The sequence below is a fragment of the Ascaphus truei genome, chromosome 10 (genome assembly GCF_040206685.1).
Source record: "Ascaphus truei isolate aAscTru1 chromosome 10, aAscTru1.hap1, whole genome shotgun sequence".
In the NCBI taxonomy this organism is placed as follows: Eukaryota; Metazoa; Chordata; class Amphibia; order Anura; family Ascaphidae; genus Ascaphus; species Ascaphus truei.
The window spans coordinates 30,298,467-30,318,412 of NC_134492.1; the positions used below are offsets into that span (position 1 = coordinate 30,298,467).

Sequence of the window (19,946 nt, forward strand, 5' to 3'; positions counted from 1 at the left end):
CATGATTGCTGCTTCGAGCTGGGATGCAATTACACCCAAATATGCACGCAAGGAGATAAATCTACATCAGAACACTGTGCCCCTGTCTGTGGCCTTGCAAGATATTGCTGCCAGGCATGCTGATAAACCCAATTATCTCACAGCACACACATTATTGTTCATTTCTGCTGGGTGAAGCTGACTTCATACCACCCATGCTGCAGATCGAGACAAAGAATTCCTAACGCCAATATAACCCTAAATGTAGGGAGACACACGCGGTTCCCCTTTTAAAATTCTGTCTTGGATCTGAATTCAAGTTATTTGTAACAAATAAATGGCGAAAATAAAAATGGCCTTGGATTATTGCGTCTGTAGGAATAGATTCCTCATGAAGAGTCACTGAGAAATAATGTTCCTTTCTATTTTTTGCTGAAGTGATGGCCATGTTTGTATCTCTGTGGTTGGTCTGGCCTATGGGATTTATTTATTACACTGAGATAATCTGTCCGTGTGATAGGATTCCCAGGTATCCAGTTTTGAATCGGACAGACAGACGGGTAACTTGCCCCTCTGTCCGGTAAAAAAATGAGCGGTAATACCGGACATGTATGTGTCTGGTATTCTCCCTCACTGAACGGGCAGCGTGAGTGCAAAGAGTGGCCGGGTGCAGGGTCCCCGCTCCTACCTCTGATGCAGAATCCGCAGCTGAGTCTCCTGCAGGCTGCGGCGTCTGGTAACCGGGGCAACAGGCAGTATCTTCACCCCCCCCCCCCAAGCCAAGGAGAAGACTGACCAATGGGAGGGTTCTACGTCACTAAGGAGTGTGTACAGCTCCCCATATGCATGCTGGGAAATGAGTTTCCTTCCAGCTTTAGATACCAGGAGAGGATGAGGGAGGAGGAAGAACAAGAGGGGAGGTGGTGGTGGTGAGGAGGAAGGAGGGGTAGTGGTGAGGAAAGAGGAGGAGGGGGGGGGGGATGGTGGTAAGGAAGAAGTAGGGGATTGTGGTGGTGAGGAAGAAGAAGGGGGTAGTGGTGAGGAAAGAGGAGGAGGAGGAAGGGGGGGTGGTAAAAAAGAAGTAGGGGTGGTGGTGGTGAGGAGGAAGAAGGGGTGGTGGTGGTGAGGAAGGAGGAGGGTGGTGAGGAAGGAGGGCGATTGTGGTGTGGGAGGAGGATGTTGGGGGGTGAGAAGATGAGTGGGGGTGAGAGATTGGGGAGGGGTGAGAGGATGAGGGGGGATGCAACAATCTTGGAAGTAGTGGGAGAGAAGCAGTAAGATCAGCATAGCTCGCCATGTATGACTGCAGGTATGTTATTTATAAATTATCTGACCGTTATGTTATTTTGTTTTCTAAATTTCACTCCACGTATGCACCAATTTGCTCCATTTCATATTCTATTCCATAAATAATTCTGGGAGAGGTTTGGGGATTGAGCGCCTTCCCAGCATTTTTTCCAAAATAGGTTTGGCTGAGCCTAACAGTTTGTACCGTGCGACGTTGTGCTGGTCGCAAGCACTCTGTTATCCCTTCTCCTGCCTTGCTGGGCTTTGTCTTTCCTTGCAGCTCACCTGGACCCTTGACACGGATTTACCTACTACCCTCCTGTCTCCTACCCTCGACCTCGGCTTGGATACCTACTACACTAACTTCTACTACCCTCGACCACGTGACCCCTACTACTCTCACCTCTCCAACCCTGACCCGGCTACCCACGACTACGCATCTGCATTCGCGGCTTCAAGTCGGTGTTTCTATATCCCCACCTCGGCCTCGCAGTTCAGTCCAGTTTGTGGCGAGCACCCGTTACACAAATGCGCAGTGTTACCTTTTTGTTTCAAATCCATTTTGACATGGACCTATAAGCTTATGCCTGCCACCCTACACATCTTTTCAGCACAGCTTAAGAAGTGCAGAGCCAGTAAACCTACCCACACACAGCTGTTTTGTCCTTTTGGTTCTCAGAGTGAGGATGGTTATACTGGCTTTGCAATGTAAAGCTGAGATGTTTCAACCACACATTAAATAAGTTATGCTATTTGCTGTATGCTGTACAGTGGAGGGTTTTTGTCACTAATTAAACCCACTGTAGACGGACGTTCACAGAGGTACACAATTTGGAGACGTTTATAATGTGAAATTATAATAGGCTTTATTGTGCCTTTTCCTTTTTATCAGGAAATTATCCAAACACAGGGGGGGAACAAAGCTTCCATTCACTTGGGAGTATTTCTAGTGAAATCCTTGCAATTAGTTCACATCTCCATTAGTTAAGCTTTTCCCAGCCCAAACACATAACATGAAAATAAGCAGATATAAGCAGTCTCTTAATAATGAAAGTCTTATCTGTTTAGTTGCTGTAGAGTAAGCTTCTCTGCTCTCCTGGAACCGCACCCGTGCGTGCACAGAAAAATATCAGCATCCAGGTTTAGAAGTCTTATTTGGTGTCTTGCAATCAGCTCTGCTGTGTGGCTGGCAGAGCTCAAGACTGGTCAGCTCCAGAGATCTGGGTTTCTTTTGGTCAGTCTCTCCTGGGACTCAAGAACCTCTGCTGTGTCTCTCCAAAGGTCAGCTCTCAGTCAGAGCTAAGGAGGAGTCACTTCCTGTCTCAAAGGCAGGCTTTTTGTAAAAATCTAATCAGGCAGGTGGTGTTTAGTAATTAACTACCACACTGCTAGATTAAAGGAACATTACTGAACAGGGATAAGTCCCCTGTTACACCCACCATAACTTATTTAATGTATGATAATATAATAATGAGTCGAACATAATTATATATTAATAAATAAAAAGTTTACTATATCATTTGAAACTGTCTGCATGTTTCTATGATAAAGCCCAGTTATTGCTGCATAAATAAATTAATAGCAATACAATTACAAGCAGAATGAATCGGTGCAGACAGGTACGAGGGTAACTTTTGTGCACAAGGCACTGAAATAATTACATTTTCTCAATCACCATCTTATATTGAAATGATATATCCTTGTTTTAAAATGTTTTATATGAGCTGCTTTTGCTGCTGGAGAGCAAGTCAGATTTCCACGCTCACGGTCTTTTAATACCCGTAGCCATGCTGATAATTTCACGATGTTACTTTCAAATCTGAAGGTACAAAGTAACCGAATACGGTTACGTATGCAAACGCTGTCCAAGTGAGTGCACGGAATAAATACAGCCAATTGTGTTTCATATACACACAAACATGGCACTCCCGTACACACGCATGCACACACCAACTTGCTGGCATATGATTTAAATTAGACATCACTTTTGACACTTGGCTGGTTCTATTGGAGAGTGTGGGATCTTAGAGGCTTAAAACATTTTTTTGTTTATGGCAGGGCTGAGACATTCTTTAGATTTTTCCCTACCATCCTCCATTGCTTCTGGGCATCATCATATCTTCTCATTAGGGTAGCAGGTGAGCTCCAGCGGTTTCTGTTTCTCGTGAACTAAATGCCTGCATGTGCTTTACCATGACACACAGAGGCAATCACGAACCTGAGGCTCAGCCCATATCTCTCTGCAAATCATGATTTTTCCCATGAAGGGTTGTGTTTGCGGCTTTCTGTTTCACCCCTTAACTTCCAATGGGCCTCACTGAAAAGTATGTTACCATAATGTAGTCTCATTTTTGGCATCCACATATGTAAATTATATTTATTTATTTGAAAATTGCCTTCGTTTTTTTTCAGTCTATTCGTCCCCCCATCACCTCGTATAATTCTACATTCTTACCCAAGCTGGGAATTATTTGGTGCTCCTGTTATAAATCTGTAAAAATCCTCATTGTGTGCCTAACTAAATGGCCGCCTTCTAACCTTGTTCTGCAGTTTGTGAAATGCTGCAGCTGATATATAACATTATATTATTAAGTGTAACACATTATGGTTACAGCTTTCAGAGTACTAGTCTGCTGCTTGGAACACAGCAACAGATCTGTTTATGATACTTTGTTGCCAAAGGGCAGAGCTCAAAAAAGGTGTGTGTGTGAGAGCCTGTTTCAAAAGAGAAAGTGGGTGTGCCTTTCTGAATGGTTGCAACCAAAGGATGATCAGTACATTAAAAAAAATTGCATTAGGAGTTTAAAAAATGCAGACTGTGTTATATAATACTACAGAACTGATTTTTTTTTTTTTAAATATTCGTTTGCTGCTTTATCCGGTAAATCATACAGCCCTTTTTAATTGTAAGGGAAATGCTGAACTTTTCAGCATGGGTATCATTGTGAGAATTTCATAGAAATCCCTTAATGCTTAGCCCAAAATACGGCAACTTTAGCACCAACGTATCATTTTACCACATTTACATATAATCCCTGAACTAGCCCCTAGTACAAGCTTTATACATAGTCGCATAGAGGGCATTGTTGTGTTATTTCGACATACGATAAACTATGATTTATTAAACGTTCTACTGTACATAGTGTTAAATGCATGAATGCTTAATTGCAACACCATTGCTGCTCAGTGAATGAATAGGGAGAAGACAATGTGTTATTCCTTAGGAATAAGTGGGTTACCGACACCTGGATTTGACATCCAAGAGTCAAGGCATTCTGTAAGAATCTACTGTAACTCATGAAAGGAGTCTGTGCCCAAGGGGTGTTGTGTGTCATGCTCTGAGTAAGGCCGGTCTGACTGATTTCTGGGCAATTGTATCGATTTCCTGCTACTTTACTTCTGCAAAAACTGCTTACATTTCATCCCCCCAAACTTTTAAAAAACATGTGTATGAGCAGCTCCTGAAGCTAAAACATGAGCTATTTTGTATGTGCTCACCACAAACAGTCTGGAGAAAAATTTCCGGAGGTCACATCCTGCGTAGACATGCGTGAAAGTGACCCAACGGTGTTTGCTAGTTTTTTCGTGTTTATTTTTTTTTTACATTTTGCTTTATTGTAAAATATATTGCCAAAAATTCACCAAATTAGTTTTAGGGGCCTATTCACTAAACTTCAATAAAATCAGTGCATTGTTTATTCGCACTCTAAAACATGTGTCAAACGGTATTCCCTAAGAAAAAACACAATTTTTTTTAAAAGTGCGGTAAAAAAATGCAGGATTGTACTACTTTTTTTTTTTTTTTAATTTCTAAGGGTTATCGCACTGAATCTGTTTGTTTAAACTGTAGCTTGGAAGAGCTGCAGGGAGACACTGCGCCTCCATGCCCGGCTCTTACAGGCGATCATGCAGTTTAAATATTCCTTTTAATAAGTGTACGGGAGGGGGGTCTCCTGACCTCAACCACATTGATTTCAGCCTCGGGTACCACGTGCTTCCCGAGTTACAGTATGTGGTCCCTGCTCCCGTACACTTATTAAAAATCCCATTAAAGCAGCTTCATTACCTTTAGCGGATAGCTGGGTTGCCACCTCTACGGGTTTGACCCGGAGACTCCGGGTTTCAGGAACTTGCCTCCGGGCCTCGGGTTGCTGTCGTCAATCTCCGGGTGGCGGCGGCGTGCGGTGGCGTCTCCGGCATCCTCCGTTATTCTCCTGCAATTTCCCCCTCCAACTACTGTGGACGCTACGTGACATCATGACGCTGGCATGCCATGGCAACACGGCGCAGCGTTGCATCATGTCACGTAGCGTCCAGTTGCCATGGCAAGGCGGCGTCATTTGACTCCGCGCGGCCATCTTCACTGCAGTTGCAGGGGGAAATTGCAGCAGGATGCCGGGAGACGCCACCGCATCACCACGGCACACAAGGTAAGGGATTTCCCCCCCCCTCCCCCCTCTGGGTTGGCCTTCAGTAGAAGGTGGAAACCCTGCTGGCTAGCAGCTAAGGCAATGATGGGATTAAGGCCCAGTAGCTGGTTTATTAATGGCAGAGGGGGTGAGTGAAGGGGTTACTTGGCCCAAGATGGGAGGTTAGGCCTACTGGGAAGGTTGCGGGAAGAGTTAATCCCTTCATTACCATTGCGGTGGGAGAGCCGGGACAAGTGGCCCGGTGGCTGCGGCCGGCATCGGAAGTTGGGCCTGGCCAGCTGACAGCCCAACTTCTGCTTCCAGCTGCGGGGCCTCTGGTTACCACCGGGCCCTGGCTCTCCCCAACTGTGGGCCTCCCTCACTCCCTTACACTCCCGTGCCATATATCTCATATGCCGTTGTACGCCGGAACCTGAGCCCAGCTTCCGGCACGCACCGGTGTGAGAGAGACCTGTTGTGGGAAAGTGAGGGAGGCCCGCATCAGTGTGGGAGAGCCTGGGCCCGGCGGCAACCAGAGGCCTGGTAGCCGGACAGTTGGGCCGACTGCTGGCCGGGCCCCCCACATCCACCGGCATGAGAGGGAGGCCTGAAGTGGGAGAGTGAGGGAGGCCTGCAGCAGCATGGGAGAGGCAGGCCCACAGCATCTGGGGCCCGGTGGCCTGAGACCATCCCCAAGGTAAGTGTATGTATTGGGGGGGGGGGAGTTGGTGTAAGTATGGATTTGGGGGTGTAGTCAGGGTTGCCACCACTCTGGGTTTCACCCAGAGAGTACGGGTTTCGGCCTCGTATCTCCGAGCTACGAGTTTACCTAGTAAACCTCCGGGTGGCGGCAACCCTGGGCAGGCAGTGGGCGGCATCTCCCGGCATCTTCATCCTGCAACTTTTCTCAATATGGCCACGTGGCGTTAAATGGCGCCACGTTGCCATGCCAACGGGAACGCTACGTGATGTGCCCACTGTTATAACAACGAAATGCTACGTGACGTCATGATGCGGCGCAGCACTTACTATAAAACCAGCCGTAGACGACGTGGGGCGGCCGGACACGAGGAATTCACAGTTACTATACATACAGAAGTACAAATAGGTCAAAGGGGTGTGTGCAGCGCACGCACGTTCTAAGTCAAACCTGTTTGCGTTTTAGCACTGAAATTCTGTTTGGATTTTTAATTAACATCACCATCACAAATACAATTTCTGTGACAAAACATAAAGAAGTTTCACTTAAAATGCGCGTGCTCGCGGCACAATTATTTTTCCCCCCCCCTCCGGTTGGCCTTCAGTAGAAGGTGGCAGTCCTGGGACGTGGGAAATCGGTTTGCGGCCTGAGCCTGCATGTCAGGGATCTAGATTTCACAATTTTGCAAAATGAAAAAAAAAATGTTTGCAAAGTTTTTGCAAAACAAATGGGCCGATTTCACAAGATTTGCAAACATGGGAGAAAATATTGCACTTTTATAATTGTAACAAAACATAATTGATGAGAGTAATGACCTTTTGTATCACTCACACCTTGCACCACACATCCAGAGATTGAATCAAGCCCAGAGCACAAAACACACTAATGTGGACGAAGGCTACATTAGGAGTTGCTTTTCTAACCTTTATTTACAGAAGTGCATGTCTTGCAGACTTTAGCTGCATTTGCTTTCAGATCTTTGTTCATTTTAAAGGACCAATTCATGTCGCTTTTTTTATTAATTGTTTTTTAACAGAGTTGAAGCAGGGGGGGTCTCCAGAGCTGAACTCCATTCATTTCAGCTCGAGGGATTCCCTGCTTCCCGAAATACAGACCTCCGAAGGGGGTGCCGGTATCTCTGCACAGTTTAAAGCTCACGTGGGCCAATAGGAAGGCGCACCTGATGACATCACGGCTTCCTATTGGCCCACAGGCTGCGGGAGCTTTGAAACTCTGCCATTATGTGAACCCTGCTAGTCGAGTTTAGCTGCTTCCGGCACTCCCCTACGGAGGTCTGTATCTCCAGAAGCAGGGGGTTTCCGAAGCCGAAATTAATGGGGTTCAGCTCCGGGGAACTCCTGCTTCAATCCTATGTTCAAAATAAAGAGACAATCCAAGCATGGGATTTTCTTTAAGTGAATCATTGTGCACAAATATTTACAAGGTATTATGCAATTTATTCAATATCATAAAAATACCTATTTTTTCAAAATAAGAATCGGCTTTAAATATCCCTAATAGAAATAATGGAATGAGTTGACAATTCTTTATGTATGGAAATGCTAGTTGGGTTTGAAGATGGCAGTCTCATTTGGTTAGGCCACTGGTGCTCAACTCCAGTCCTCAAGACCCTCCCAACAGGTCAGGTTACGGATATCCCAGCTTCAGCACGGGTGGCTCAATCCGTGACTCAATCTTCGAAATAGCCAGGCGCAGACGAGTTTACCCGGGAAGAGGTGAGAGAGGATGGCCAGGGGCGTCGTGCTCGGAGCCAGGTTAAAGAATGATGTCCGGAGGCATCGTGCCCGTAGAGAGGGGGTGAGGAACTGGGCGCGAAGTGATGCCTGGCAGCCCACTGGAGGGCGGCAGTCAGCATGCTGAACCCAGTAAGCACAAGACAACACCGTCAGATAAAGCCCCATGTGAACCAGCCCTGGGGAGCAGGTATAAATGCTTCAGCGCTGAGCTGAACGCATGGTAGAGTAGGGACTAGCATTCCGATTTTACTGCCAGCAATGGAGACTGGGAAGTGGCTGATATTTAAAATCATAGCTCAGCTGGGATTAACTAGCTCAGCTGGGATTAACTAATCAGTCTGCTTCATCGAGGGAGACTCAAAGCCAGGGCTGGAGTTGCTACTTCCCCCAACACACCAAATACAGACACAGCCTTCCACATGGTTCCTGCACCATCATCTCATCGCTGCTCCTTTACTGTAGCTGTCTTTTCCCGCACATATCTATCTGTCCGTGTACATTGTGACGGGTTGGGGTGACCAGGCTGCATAATAGAGGTCAATCCCACCTGGTTACCCCTGGCCCGTGTATAAGGGTCCCAGAGAGTTAGCTCTTGGGCCCAGTAACATTGTATTATTGCATTGTACTTTGTGTAATAAAACCATTTTTTGTGTTTTTCCCTTTCCGGGCACACCATCAAGCAGGGATTGCTAGTGTATGAGTTTCAAGGGAGGTTTTGCAGAGGAACCGTTGTCCGAATGTGTTTAGGAGGTTGGGGTCCAGAGTTACCGGTTCTCCAATATAAATGTGCCAGGGAATCATGCCTGCTTCTCGGATACATGTTGGCACATTGTCCTGGCAATACTTCCCCTTGAAAATGTAACCGCGACTCACCACTAGGCTGACCCACTTCAGCATAACTCGGAAAATGAGGCAAAGGGATCAATATGTATTCGTTTAGCTGAGGGATCCCTGGGTTAAGGGGAGTACCCCAGCTAGTGCCAAGGTGACCCACAAACAGTATATGGTTTGTGGGTGCCCAATCATACATAAGGTTTGGGGGACTCAGAGTCCAAAGTGAATCAAAGGGAAAGTGTGTGGGGAAATAAGGCAGGCAGAAATAAAGAGACATTTTTTATTTCTCCGTTCCCTGTAACCTAGAGACTCCAAACTTTGGGAGTCTAAGTCTTAGGTGGGGTTTTGGGGTGAAAAGCTTACCGGTGGCCCTATAATTCTCCCCGGCTTACTCGCACTATTTTCGGGTACCCGGGGTGAGTTGCACTGGGGCCATACATTGTCTCCCAGACTCCTAGTTTTCAACCCAAAGATCCTCACCTAAAGTCCCACATATTAAAAATACATTCCAGCTATGTTTAAACATTAGGAACCAATGTCCAAACAGACAGCCTGTGCAAACCCATAGGCGCCGGTATGTCTGCTGGACATCGGAGTTCAAAGCAGGCAAAGGATGACCAGAGGTGTGAACAGCGTTTGGTCAGCGGGGAAAGACAGAGTTCTAGGTCCAGAGATCAATGGCAGTCCTCCGGGATACCACTTGTTCTGCCAGAACTAAGGGCACATGCCCAGCGGGTGGCATTGGGATAGCCGGGGTGATATGTGGCAGGCTTGCGCATGTCCCTTGGCTATTTCGAATTTCCCGCTGACCCTGTTTGGCTCCGATTGGCTGCTTAAGAAATGTCCCACACTGATTGGTTGTTGAATTCTGTCTCTATGTTTCAGTTAGAGCAGGGAATACTATAAGAAGCTATGAGCCAATCAGATTGTGTGTTCCCCTTGAGTCAGAGCCGACATAGCGCGGGCTTTTCAAAGTTGCTTTGTGCGAAATAGCAAAGCACCCGGCTTCGATTTCAAGCCTGAAAAGCCTGCCCGCCAGAGACTACGTCCCGACTTTTGCGCCCAAGTTCTCAGACACGAACATAGTGGCCGCGGCTGGGATTTTATGCCGATTTGAGTTCCAGGAGATTCCGGGCTAAGTCCCGGTCAGGGAAAAACTCTCCCATAGAGTGCCCTGCACCTAGGAAAGTCTAGTTTGCGACCCCAGACCCCCAGTAAGTGTGTCTTATCATCTGTATTTTGTGTTCCACTGTGTGTATGCGGATTTAAGCCAAATAAACTACAATTTATTTCTCTACCTTGTTTTGCCCAATAAATGATCCTGGTAAAAAGGTGTAAATAACCTGGTCTCCCGTGACATACATCACTTTTGCCACTCTTCAAACAGATGTCTATCTCTCCCTCCATGTACATGCCTGTGTTTGTCTAAAATTGCACATGCTTCATATAAATAAGACAAAACTCAAATGATTAAATATTATTGCATTTAAAGCTATAGTTCAAGCAATATCCCACGTGTGTTTTTTTAATATATCGGTTCTGTCGTATAAAAAAAACTTGTAGCATTTAAATTTTTTTTTTTAAATGTAAAAACTTTTTAATGTATTCTAATGTAACAAGCATTTTTGTTTCTATAGCAATCATTTACAAAGTAACATCCCCTTCCTCTTCAGAGACAGGCTCTGGCTCTTGAGCCCTGCCCTCTTTCTAGCTGTGCACCAATTGTAGCTAGTGCCTGCCGGGTCACATGATCTTCCACACAGAACTTTGCATCTTGGGTAGTCTTCTGCAGCCCTGACAGTGATTTAAAGTAACCCTGAGCCGAATCTTCAGCGATCGATTACAGGAAATTGTATTGATGCATATATTGAAAGGATTTTCAGCAGCCTGAACTGCAGCTTTAAGCTCTTACAATGCTCAAAGCACCCAGGCTAGTCCTGAATGTTATAAAGGCCCCCCGAGTGTCCTCCTACGATAGAATAAGAACAAATTAGCTTTTCCAAGAGGCAATATTTGTAAACGATTATGTTTATTTGGAAGAGATTAACCAGGGCAAATGTTCCATTTCGGGCTGCGCAAAAATGTCACAAACAACGTAGGTAAGTTTAAACATCTCTAGTCCAAAGCTTTTATTTATTGTATAGTTTTTTCCGTCATATTTTATATGGTTAATTTTTTTGAATAAATCTGTGAAAAGTGTTGCATGGAAAGGCAGTGTTCTACATAGAGAAAAAATTGTCATAACAGCAGTATATCTCCAATGTGTTGTATGCACATACACAGTGTTGCTTCATGCAACAGCATGCTCATCTTTAGGGGGCAATGGTTTAAAGATTTGCTGACCTCCACCAAAATACAGAGCCTGCAATGATGTATCAGACTTGGGGTGCCGGACCAGATACGCTGAGCCCGATGAGCTAAAACAGGGGTGCGCAAATGTTTTTGCTGCGCCCCTCCCCCCCCCCGCCTGCTCTCCTCCGTTATTGTGCCCCCCCATTACCTCACGTTACCCGCGGCATCATTTGACGTCACGTTACCATGGCAACCGTGACATCACATGATGCCGCGTTGCCATGGTCACGCGCCCTGAAGCTGGCTGAATCTTGGTAAGTACAGGTTGCAGAGGCCTCGCGCAGTCCCCCGGCATTTAATTTAAATGCCTTGGGGAAGAGCGCGGGACCTTTGCAACTGCAACCCCCCCCCCCAGTTTGCCAACGCTGAGCTAAAACCTTCTGTCAATGAAATGTAACCTGTGATTACTATATAAACATGAAGCAATTTATGAAAACACTTTAGCATGCTGAAAACATACAGCGTGTTATTTTAATTAAACAACGACGTTTGATCATTGTATAATATGAAGGGCCTTAATTACTATGACTGTGAGCCATTCCAGCAGCTTCACCAAAAAAACAACTATATTATCTTGGTTTTCATGTGTTAACCTGCAAGTCTGCTCTCGACCGCAAAATGTGCCGTTTCTTTTAATTACACTGCACCAGCATGACATGTAATATATTTTGGCAAATGTAATCTGAGTTATTATTTACCACAACTGTATAATTATGAACACTATAGATGAGCAAACATATACTGTGGAAGAATGCATTAAATGACTTAACTCATTTTGTGCCAGTCCTGCAGATCATATTACAATATCGCGGATTGCCCTATCGGGGGATCGAGGTTGCCGCGGTGGGTCGGTGCTTTGGCCCAGTGCTGCGGCTCCCCAGCAGCGGTGACCGGCGGCTCCCCAGCAGCGGCAGCCGGCGACTCCCCATCTCCCTGACCACCTGCAATACTCTTCCTCCACCTGTTGGCGCCGGAATCCAACTTCTGCCCACCTGGAGAAGTGATCTGCAGAGTCCCCAGACCGGCTCCTCGCCCCAAGGTTTGTGTGTTGGAGTGAGACAGGGTTGTCTTACCTCCTTATAGAGAGAATTTCCTCCCGCAGTGTTGCGTTGTCGCCGTGACGTGCAGGAGGAGGGACGCTCTTCAAGGAATCACCTAGGCCTACAATCTGCCCCTGCAATATTGCCTACGAATACATTTTCTCCAGAGGATTATATCCAAGAACATAGGTGACAATTCACCCAAATTTCCTGAATCCTGACTGACAAAATGGATAGTTACAAGAGCGGACCTAAAGTACACAAGAGACGCACGTGGCAGAGACAACATGTTGTGTTCTAAAGTTGGGATTGTAAACCATTCAGTACCAGAATTGCTTTGTCTCACTCCCTACAACTGAAGAGCTTCAACAAGTTTTGAAGGAGAATGTATCCAATGATGCTATAGTATCATATTTACATTGTCAGAGCATAATGTGTTTGCCGAACATACATCTACACTCCTATCCACTTTATTACTGGGATACCATGGAGTTTATGCCTGCTGCATCAAAGCAAATTATACAGGTAAGCCTAGATCAAGGAATATCCAGAATCAGTGGAGCCACTCAATGACAGCCGTTTTGTCCTTTTGTACTCATCCATTTGAGCTTGGTCACCGATTTTGCACCGTGGAGCCGGTAGTGGTTGCAAACCAGACACGCTATTAGATTATGGTGGGTGGAAAAAACAAAAAGAGACAAAAACCCTCCACGCTACAAAGTACAGCAAATATTGAATACCAAGGAAGGAGTGTGTCTACATATCTTAAACTAGTACCCAAACCTGCTTCATTTACCCTATTATTACGTCATACAGTGCTTAGGCTTTAGACAATGATTCTGGGTAGTGACAGACAAATGAGCACCTGCAGGGCGGGTCACTTTTAGCTTCCTATACACTTTATGAAGCGTATTTGCCCAAATCAGCCAGTTTTCAATACTATGGGACACTTGGTATTTGCTTATTTTTCAAATCTTTTTATTCATTTCGCAGACTTAGAGATATATTTCAGTATATATATTTTTAGCAAAGTTTACACGAATTGCAATATGTGTTAACATATTAACAGTTAACAGTAAATTGTCATTTTCAAACAGTAATGTTACCTGCAACCTGGCACAGTAAGCTTTTCTCTTATATTTGTTGTTTGGCTACCTTTTTTCTGTTTTTGGACTAAAAAAAAAGCAAAACAATATATAAACAGAAACCATTGTGAGCCCTTCTAATGAGACGGCACCTTTGGATCTGCTCATCTTTTGGGAGTATTGATTTGCAAGAGGAAATGTACCATACACACTGGAAATTCTGCACCACCTAGATTTCCACAGGAAATGTGCCTACCAGCTGTTATTTTAAGCCCTGCCAGCAGAAAAATGCACTGTGTCTGTATCGTGTGATTTACTAGTACCGTGCCAGCTCTATCAAACTCGCCAATTGAACCACAGAACACCAGAACCTATTTCTATATAACGCAGCAATATCGTAGAGATAAGAGGACCACAAAGCTAAGGTCCGAAACAGTATCCTGAGGTACTGGATTGGGGAAAGACAACAGATTCAATATAGTTACCACGTTTAGTACAGCTTCGCACCTTATTCAGAATACTGTTCGGAGCAACTGGCACATTTTGCAAAATGATTAAAAATAAAATAAAAAAATCAGCACACATTTTGGAAATCCTTTTCTCTTTTGCTATAAAAGGGGACCTAGTGTGGGTAACCGGTGATGTCACATGCGGCTTCCTATTGGCCCATGTGACCGGAGGCTTTAAACCTGAGCAGGAGATACCGACATCCCATAAGGAGGTAAGTATCTCAGGAGGCAGGGGGTACCCAGAGCTGAAATGAATGCTGTTCAGGCCCGGAGATCCCTGGCTTCAATCCTGCATGTACTGTATTAAGAAAAAAAAAGGCAAGCTGCTACACTCTCCCTCTTGCCGCTCCCTGAGACGTGCCGCCACTAGGCGGTGCATTATCTGCTTGCCACCGAGGGGTGGGCCTGCCCCAATCCAAATCAGGCATTTAGGATCTAATATAGTTAAAGGTGGAAAAAATGCTCAAATTCAATGTGCTCAGATGCTATGAAATCCCTAATGTTGGAGATCCTGTCTGATACTGCACTGGGTTTCCATGCCCTTTCTATCCAGTGATGAAATCCATCTCTGGTTCTCTTTCAGCTGGCTCTCTCTGGAGGACTTACCTATATATCCATACACAGGTCTATTAATCACACAATCACCTCTGTGTATCTCTTCAGCAGAGAAGGGGTGAAGATGCAAGACAAGCGCATACAAGTAATGTAAAGTAGTCTTTACCAGATCTATCTCCTAGTACCAAAAATAAATTGCTAAATCTACATGGCATTCACTTAATTTGCAACCTATAAAGTGGTAATCCAAGCTGGCCGTTCCCCCTCCCCCCCCCCCCTTTTTTTATACATAGGATTGAAGCAGGGAGTCTCCAAAGCTGAACCCCATACATTTCAGCTCCGGGGACCCCCTGCTTCTGGAGATGGTTCCGTAGGGGGTGCTGGTAGTTGATCCTGTTCGCTTGTTGGGTTCACATAATGCCTGCTTTTCAAAGCACCCGCATCCTGTGGGCCAATAGGAAGCCGTGACGTCATCAGGGGCAACTTCCTATTGGCCTACGTGATGGGGCTTTAAATTTGCAGGAGATATCAGCACGCCCTACGGAGCTACCTATCTCTGGAAGCAGGAGTCCCCTGTGCTGAATAAAAACTAATCAGAGACTAAGTAACTGTTGACCTTCCCTATCAAGCCACGCTGTGCCACACAAGTGGATCACAGCTGGATAATAGATTTAATGGTCACGTAAACAATAAACATAAAAGGAAGTGGATCAGCAACAGGCCTACATCTCAAGTCTTAGATCAATAAAGTATAAATAAATGGGTGCCTCTAACACAAATAAACCCTGGCCAGGGTGAGGCCATAATCATCAAGGAATATGAATAGGGGACACCTAACAGTATCAAAAAAGAATCAAAAATAATGTGAGGTGTCTCCTACTCATTCTTTAAAGCACATGATACTTAGATTGTAAGCTCTTCGGGGCAGGGACTCGCTTATTCCCATTATGTGTTATATTATTATGTCACATGTATTATGGCTGTGAAGCGCTATGTACACAGATTGCACTATATAAATAAAGATATACATACATACATACATACACACAGCATTGCCAAAGATAAAGGCATGCTGTCTGGAGCCCTCTCATTATAACTAGGGATTGCAGTTTTGGATTTTAACATAAAAACACCAGCGACTGATCATTTTGCACTTCTGATTAAAAGCGATAAAAACCCCTGAAATGGAGCATCATTTCCTATTGAGTTCCATCTCTTCTAGCAGCCCAGCTACAGGTAGGAAACAAAGGCAACACAGAGTGTTCGGAAACAAAAAACACAATTACATTCTGAGATACACAAAATTCAATTGTGTCAATTCCCCCCATTGTCAACACTGATTATTAATTAAATGAAAACATGGAAAAACAGAAAACCAGCATCTCTTATTATAACACATTATACACCCACTACCCCCATTCCTAATGATTTCCTAACACATACAAATGAACCAGCTCACTGGCCTGAGAAATGGTCCCCTTGTTGGACATACTGTACATCAAGAACAGAAGGCAGTCAGGACAACCACCATATAAAAAGATTCTGCGAGTTGATGGTACATGTATTTTATGGAGTTTACTAAGTAGTACCCAGTATGATTATATAAAGCAGTATAACGACTTTTAAAATGAAGCTTGGAAAAAATGTATTCGGTCTCGTATCCTCACCCCATAAACATGAACCAGTGCTTTAGCTTGATCAGAAATAACACATTGTTATCTGGTGTGCAGGTGGTTTTGGAAAAGCTCTTCAAGATTAATCAGATCTGGTTGACAGTTGCTATATTTCAAAGGTACTTAAAAACAAAGCAGAATATTAAATTACTTACACAGAACAGTCTGTCATAAACATGATTTAAATGTTTAATAAAAAAAAATGTTCATTATGTTCTCAGTTGCTAAGCAGCCTCAGCATGTTGATGGATTTTGGAAAGTAGTATGTAATCTGATTACTGAAAGTTCAACACCGCTGAGTAAAATCCATTATCAGTTATTGTGGGCACAGACATCCTGCTTATTGCCCGTGTTGATCTGAAAGCACCATCGTTTTTAACAATAGCAGTTGAACACTGTGGGTGTTTACTAATTTATATGTGTGCCTTGTTAGTTACATAGTTACATTGTAGATGAGGTTGAAAAAAAAAAAAGACATATGTCTATCAAGTTCAACCTATACTAAATGTAGACGACATATAGTTATGCTATATCAGTACTTACAGTATATTGATCCAGAGGAAGGCAAACACAAAACCCCAGTGAAATATCATCCAATGAGGTCTCATAAGGGAAAAAATAAATTCCTTTCTGACTCCAAATAATGGCAAACAGATTACTCCCTGGACCAACATCCTTCCCATGTTTACTTATTTGGTATATCCCTGTATACCTTTCCTTTATAAAAAAGCTGTTCAACCCTTTTTTTGAAGATATCTATTGTATCTGTCATCACAGTCTCCATGGGTAATGAATTCCACATTATAACTGCCCTTACTGTATAGAACCCTTTCCTTTGTCGCTGGTGAAATCTCCTTTCTTCCAACCTTAAGAATGACCCTGTGTCCTTTGTACTGCCCTTGGGGTGAATAGTTCTTTTGAAAGCTCCTTGTATTGACCTGGAATATATTTGTATATCGTTATCATATCCCCTCTTTGACAACTCATTTCAAATGTAAACAAATCTAATTTAGCTAGTCTCTCCTTATAAATCAGACTATCTATCCCCTTTATTAATTTGGTGGCTCTTCTTTGCACTTTTTCTAATTCCATAATATAATTTTTATGGAGTGGTGCCAAAAACTGTACTGCATATTCAAGGTGTTGTCTTACTAATGTCATTAATAAACAAGTTAAAAACAACGGGGCCCAGTGCCGATCCTTGAGGTACTCCACTCACAACTTTAGCCCAACCTGAAAAGGTTCAATTTATGACAACTCTCCTGCTACCAGTTGTCAATTCAGGTACAATTTCCTTTATTTTGTACACTAACCTCGTGTGGAACCGTATCAAAAGCCTTTGCAAAATCTAAGTAGACCACATCAACTGCATTACCCTGGTCTAAATTCCTACTTACCTCCTCAAAGACACTAATAATGTTAGTTTGGCATGATCTATCCTTCATAAATCCATGCTGACTGTTACTAATAATCTTGTTATCCATTAGGTTTTCCTGAATATTTTCCCGTAGTGGTTAGTTAGTACTCAGTGTGGGTTTGGTCCGCCAAAATTATAACATTTTAATATCGCATATATCCTCATAGAAAGGGAATTATGATATTGCTTGCCGGATCTTGCAATATGTATGTTAAAGAAGGGGGCAATGAAAAAACAACTGGGGGTGATTGGGGATCCTTAGCTTTTTGTCTTGAGTATGTTACTGTAGCAAGGAAGTGCTTTCTCCCTTTTTGATTACAGGTTATGGGTGTCACAGTAGAAGCAGGAAGGGGGAAATGAGCAGGGTGTAAGATCAACGTCTTTAAAAAGTGAGTTTTTAAGGCACTGAAGACTGGGGATGAAAGCACCGAGTGAGCAAATGAGCATTACCATCCAGCCTCTTAGAAAATGTGTATTATGGTGTGATCTACATTATTTCAGTATATTGTGGCACCATGGCAGTGGAAGACTCCGGTCACATTATAATGTGCATTCCATCATTCAGGAAATAAGGATACTTTTTACATTTTCATTGTAACTGCCGCTGAAAGCTGATCAATAAATTGTACTGTATTTTTAAAATTGTGTATTATATTTTCATAATATATTTTAATATATAGGAACAAACAGGAGCAGAACAATTCTTTTCAGCCTACAAAATATACAATAATTCTTTTTTTCTCTCAGAGATGTTAATTACAACAATAACATCATTATACATGATTGCATGGATTTGTATTGCTTCTTAAAAAAAAAAAAAATATATATATATATATATCCATGTAGAGGTATCAGTAACGTGTTAGCCGAGCTTCAATAATCAAAATAAATAAATAAATAGATGATACCGTTCTGTGGCTAACGAAATGCTTTTATTTGTGCGAGCTTTCGAGATACACTGATCTCTTCTTCCGGCGATGTTACAATGAATGAAGCAAAAGGTAAACTTAAAAACAGTGTCTCTTGGAATGTTATCTGTGTTGTTCCTTCCCCCGGTGTGGATGTGTTTTATGGCTAGAGGTGTTAAATGGTTACTGAAAGCAAGTGAAGAAAGAGTGTGTATGTGTATCAGTGTGAATAAAAATGAATGGAGAGCCCACAGTATATACAGTGCTTTACACAAGGTGTGTGTGGAGTGGGACTGGATATAAATGGTGTGGGTGGGTGTGGAAATGTGAGAGTTAGTAGCACAAATAAAAGTGTGTGTGGATACTTAGTGGTCCCTATTGGTGTATAGGGATGGAAAAACCAGGAGTATTAGTATGTGTGAGAGACAGCTGTGTGTGCATACGTGTGTATATATATATATATATATATATATATATATATATATATAAAGACATTCCGAAATAATTTGCTATGAGTAGATTATTGGCAATTTTGGGCAGGGTAGACTTGGTGGAGAGGTATGGACGGAATGCAGATTGCAGGATGTCAGGGGGTAGTTGCATGAGAGGAATTTTAGCAAGCATTGTTATCAAGCCAATTTAGATGCGGAGGAGATTGAGAGGTGGGTGGTAGCAGAAGCTAGCTTGAGTTTCTGCAGGACAGTTGAGGCAAGAGAGTTCTTGAGAAATTGCTTTCTGTGGAAATATGGATAGAGGCAATTTTAATGCAAAATCAGGGCATTTCCATTCTGCACTTGTATATTAAGGTACAAAAATACCTCAATTTGCAGCTCAAAACCAAAAAGAAAAGAAAAAGTGCAAACAAATGGCATCAAAGTTTTTGTAGAACACTAAAATAATTAAAGGGAGAAAAATAACTTGCATTAAAATAACAACACTTGATGCTAAGGTAATAAATATAAATCTCACACACTGTAAGTGTCTGCTACATCCAATCTTTCTGAGATCTGGCCTGGGGCGAGAAGACGACCAAAGCCGATTGTCCCTGCTGTTAGCAGACCTCCGATAGAGCGAGCAACTCCTGGATCCGCTGCTTCTGCGTCGTCAGACAAACAAGCGTCCCAGCTGATCGTGATCTCCGGGATGTGATGTATCGGTACTGGAAGTCACTCTCCGTACTTCAAGCAGCTCCGGGAAAATAGCAATGCAAGGGAACCCTGAGTTATTCAAGTCTCCTGTTCAGCTAGGGCCGCGCTTATAGTCGTGGCGATGGTGACGTGACCGCGTTACGTCATCTGTCGCCGTTTTAATAGTTTCCTGCTTATAGTGCAGGAGACAAGCGGGGGTGACTGGGGGGCGTGGCGGAGGCGTGGCTGTGAGCGGTTTGCCTTCATTGGCTAAACCACTCACGTGCCGCTGACGTCATGTGGCGGTCGCCAAA

At 43.7% G+C, this 19,946-nt stretch overlaps 1 protein-coding gene across 1 annotated transcript in view; it reads left to right on the forward strand.

Annotated features, from left to right (window-relative positions):
* Nucleotides 1-16,266, forward strand: part of LOC142503325 (uncharacterized) — a 38,182-nt gene extending 21,916 nt beyond the window's left edge. Inside the window, exons 3-4 of the mRNA XM_075615475.1 lie at nt 12,103-12,357; nt 16,238-16,266. Of these exons, the coding sequence (XP_075471590.1) occupies nt 12,103-12,357; nt 16,238-16,266 (284 nt within the window). The remainder of the gene's footprint in view (nt 1-12,102; nt 12,358-16,237) is intronic.
* The last annotated feature ends 3,680 nt before the right edge of the window (nt 16,267-19,946 follow it).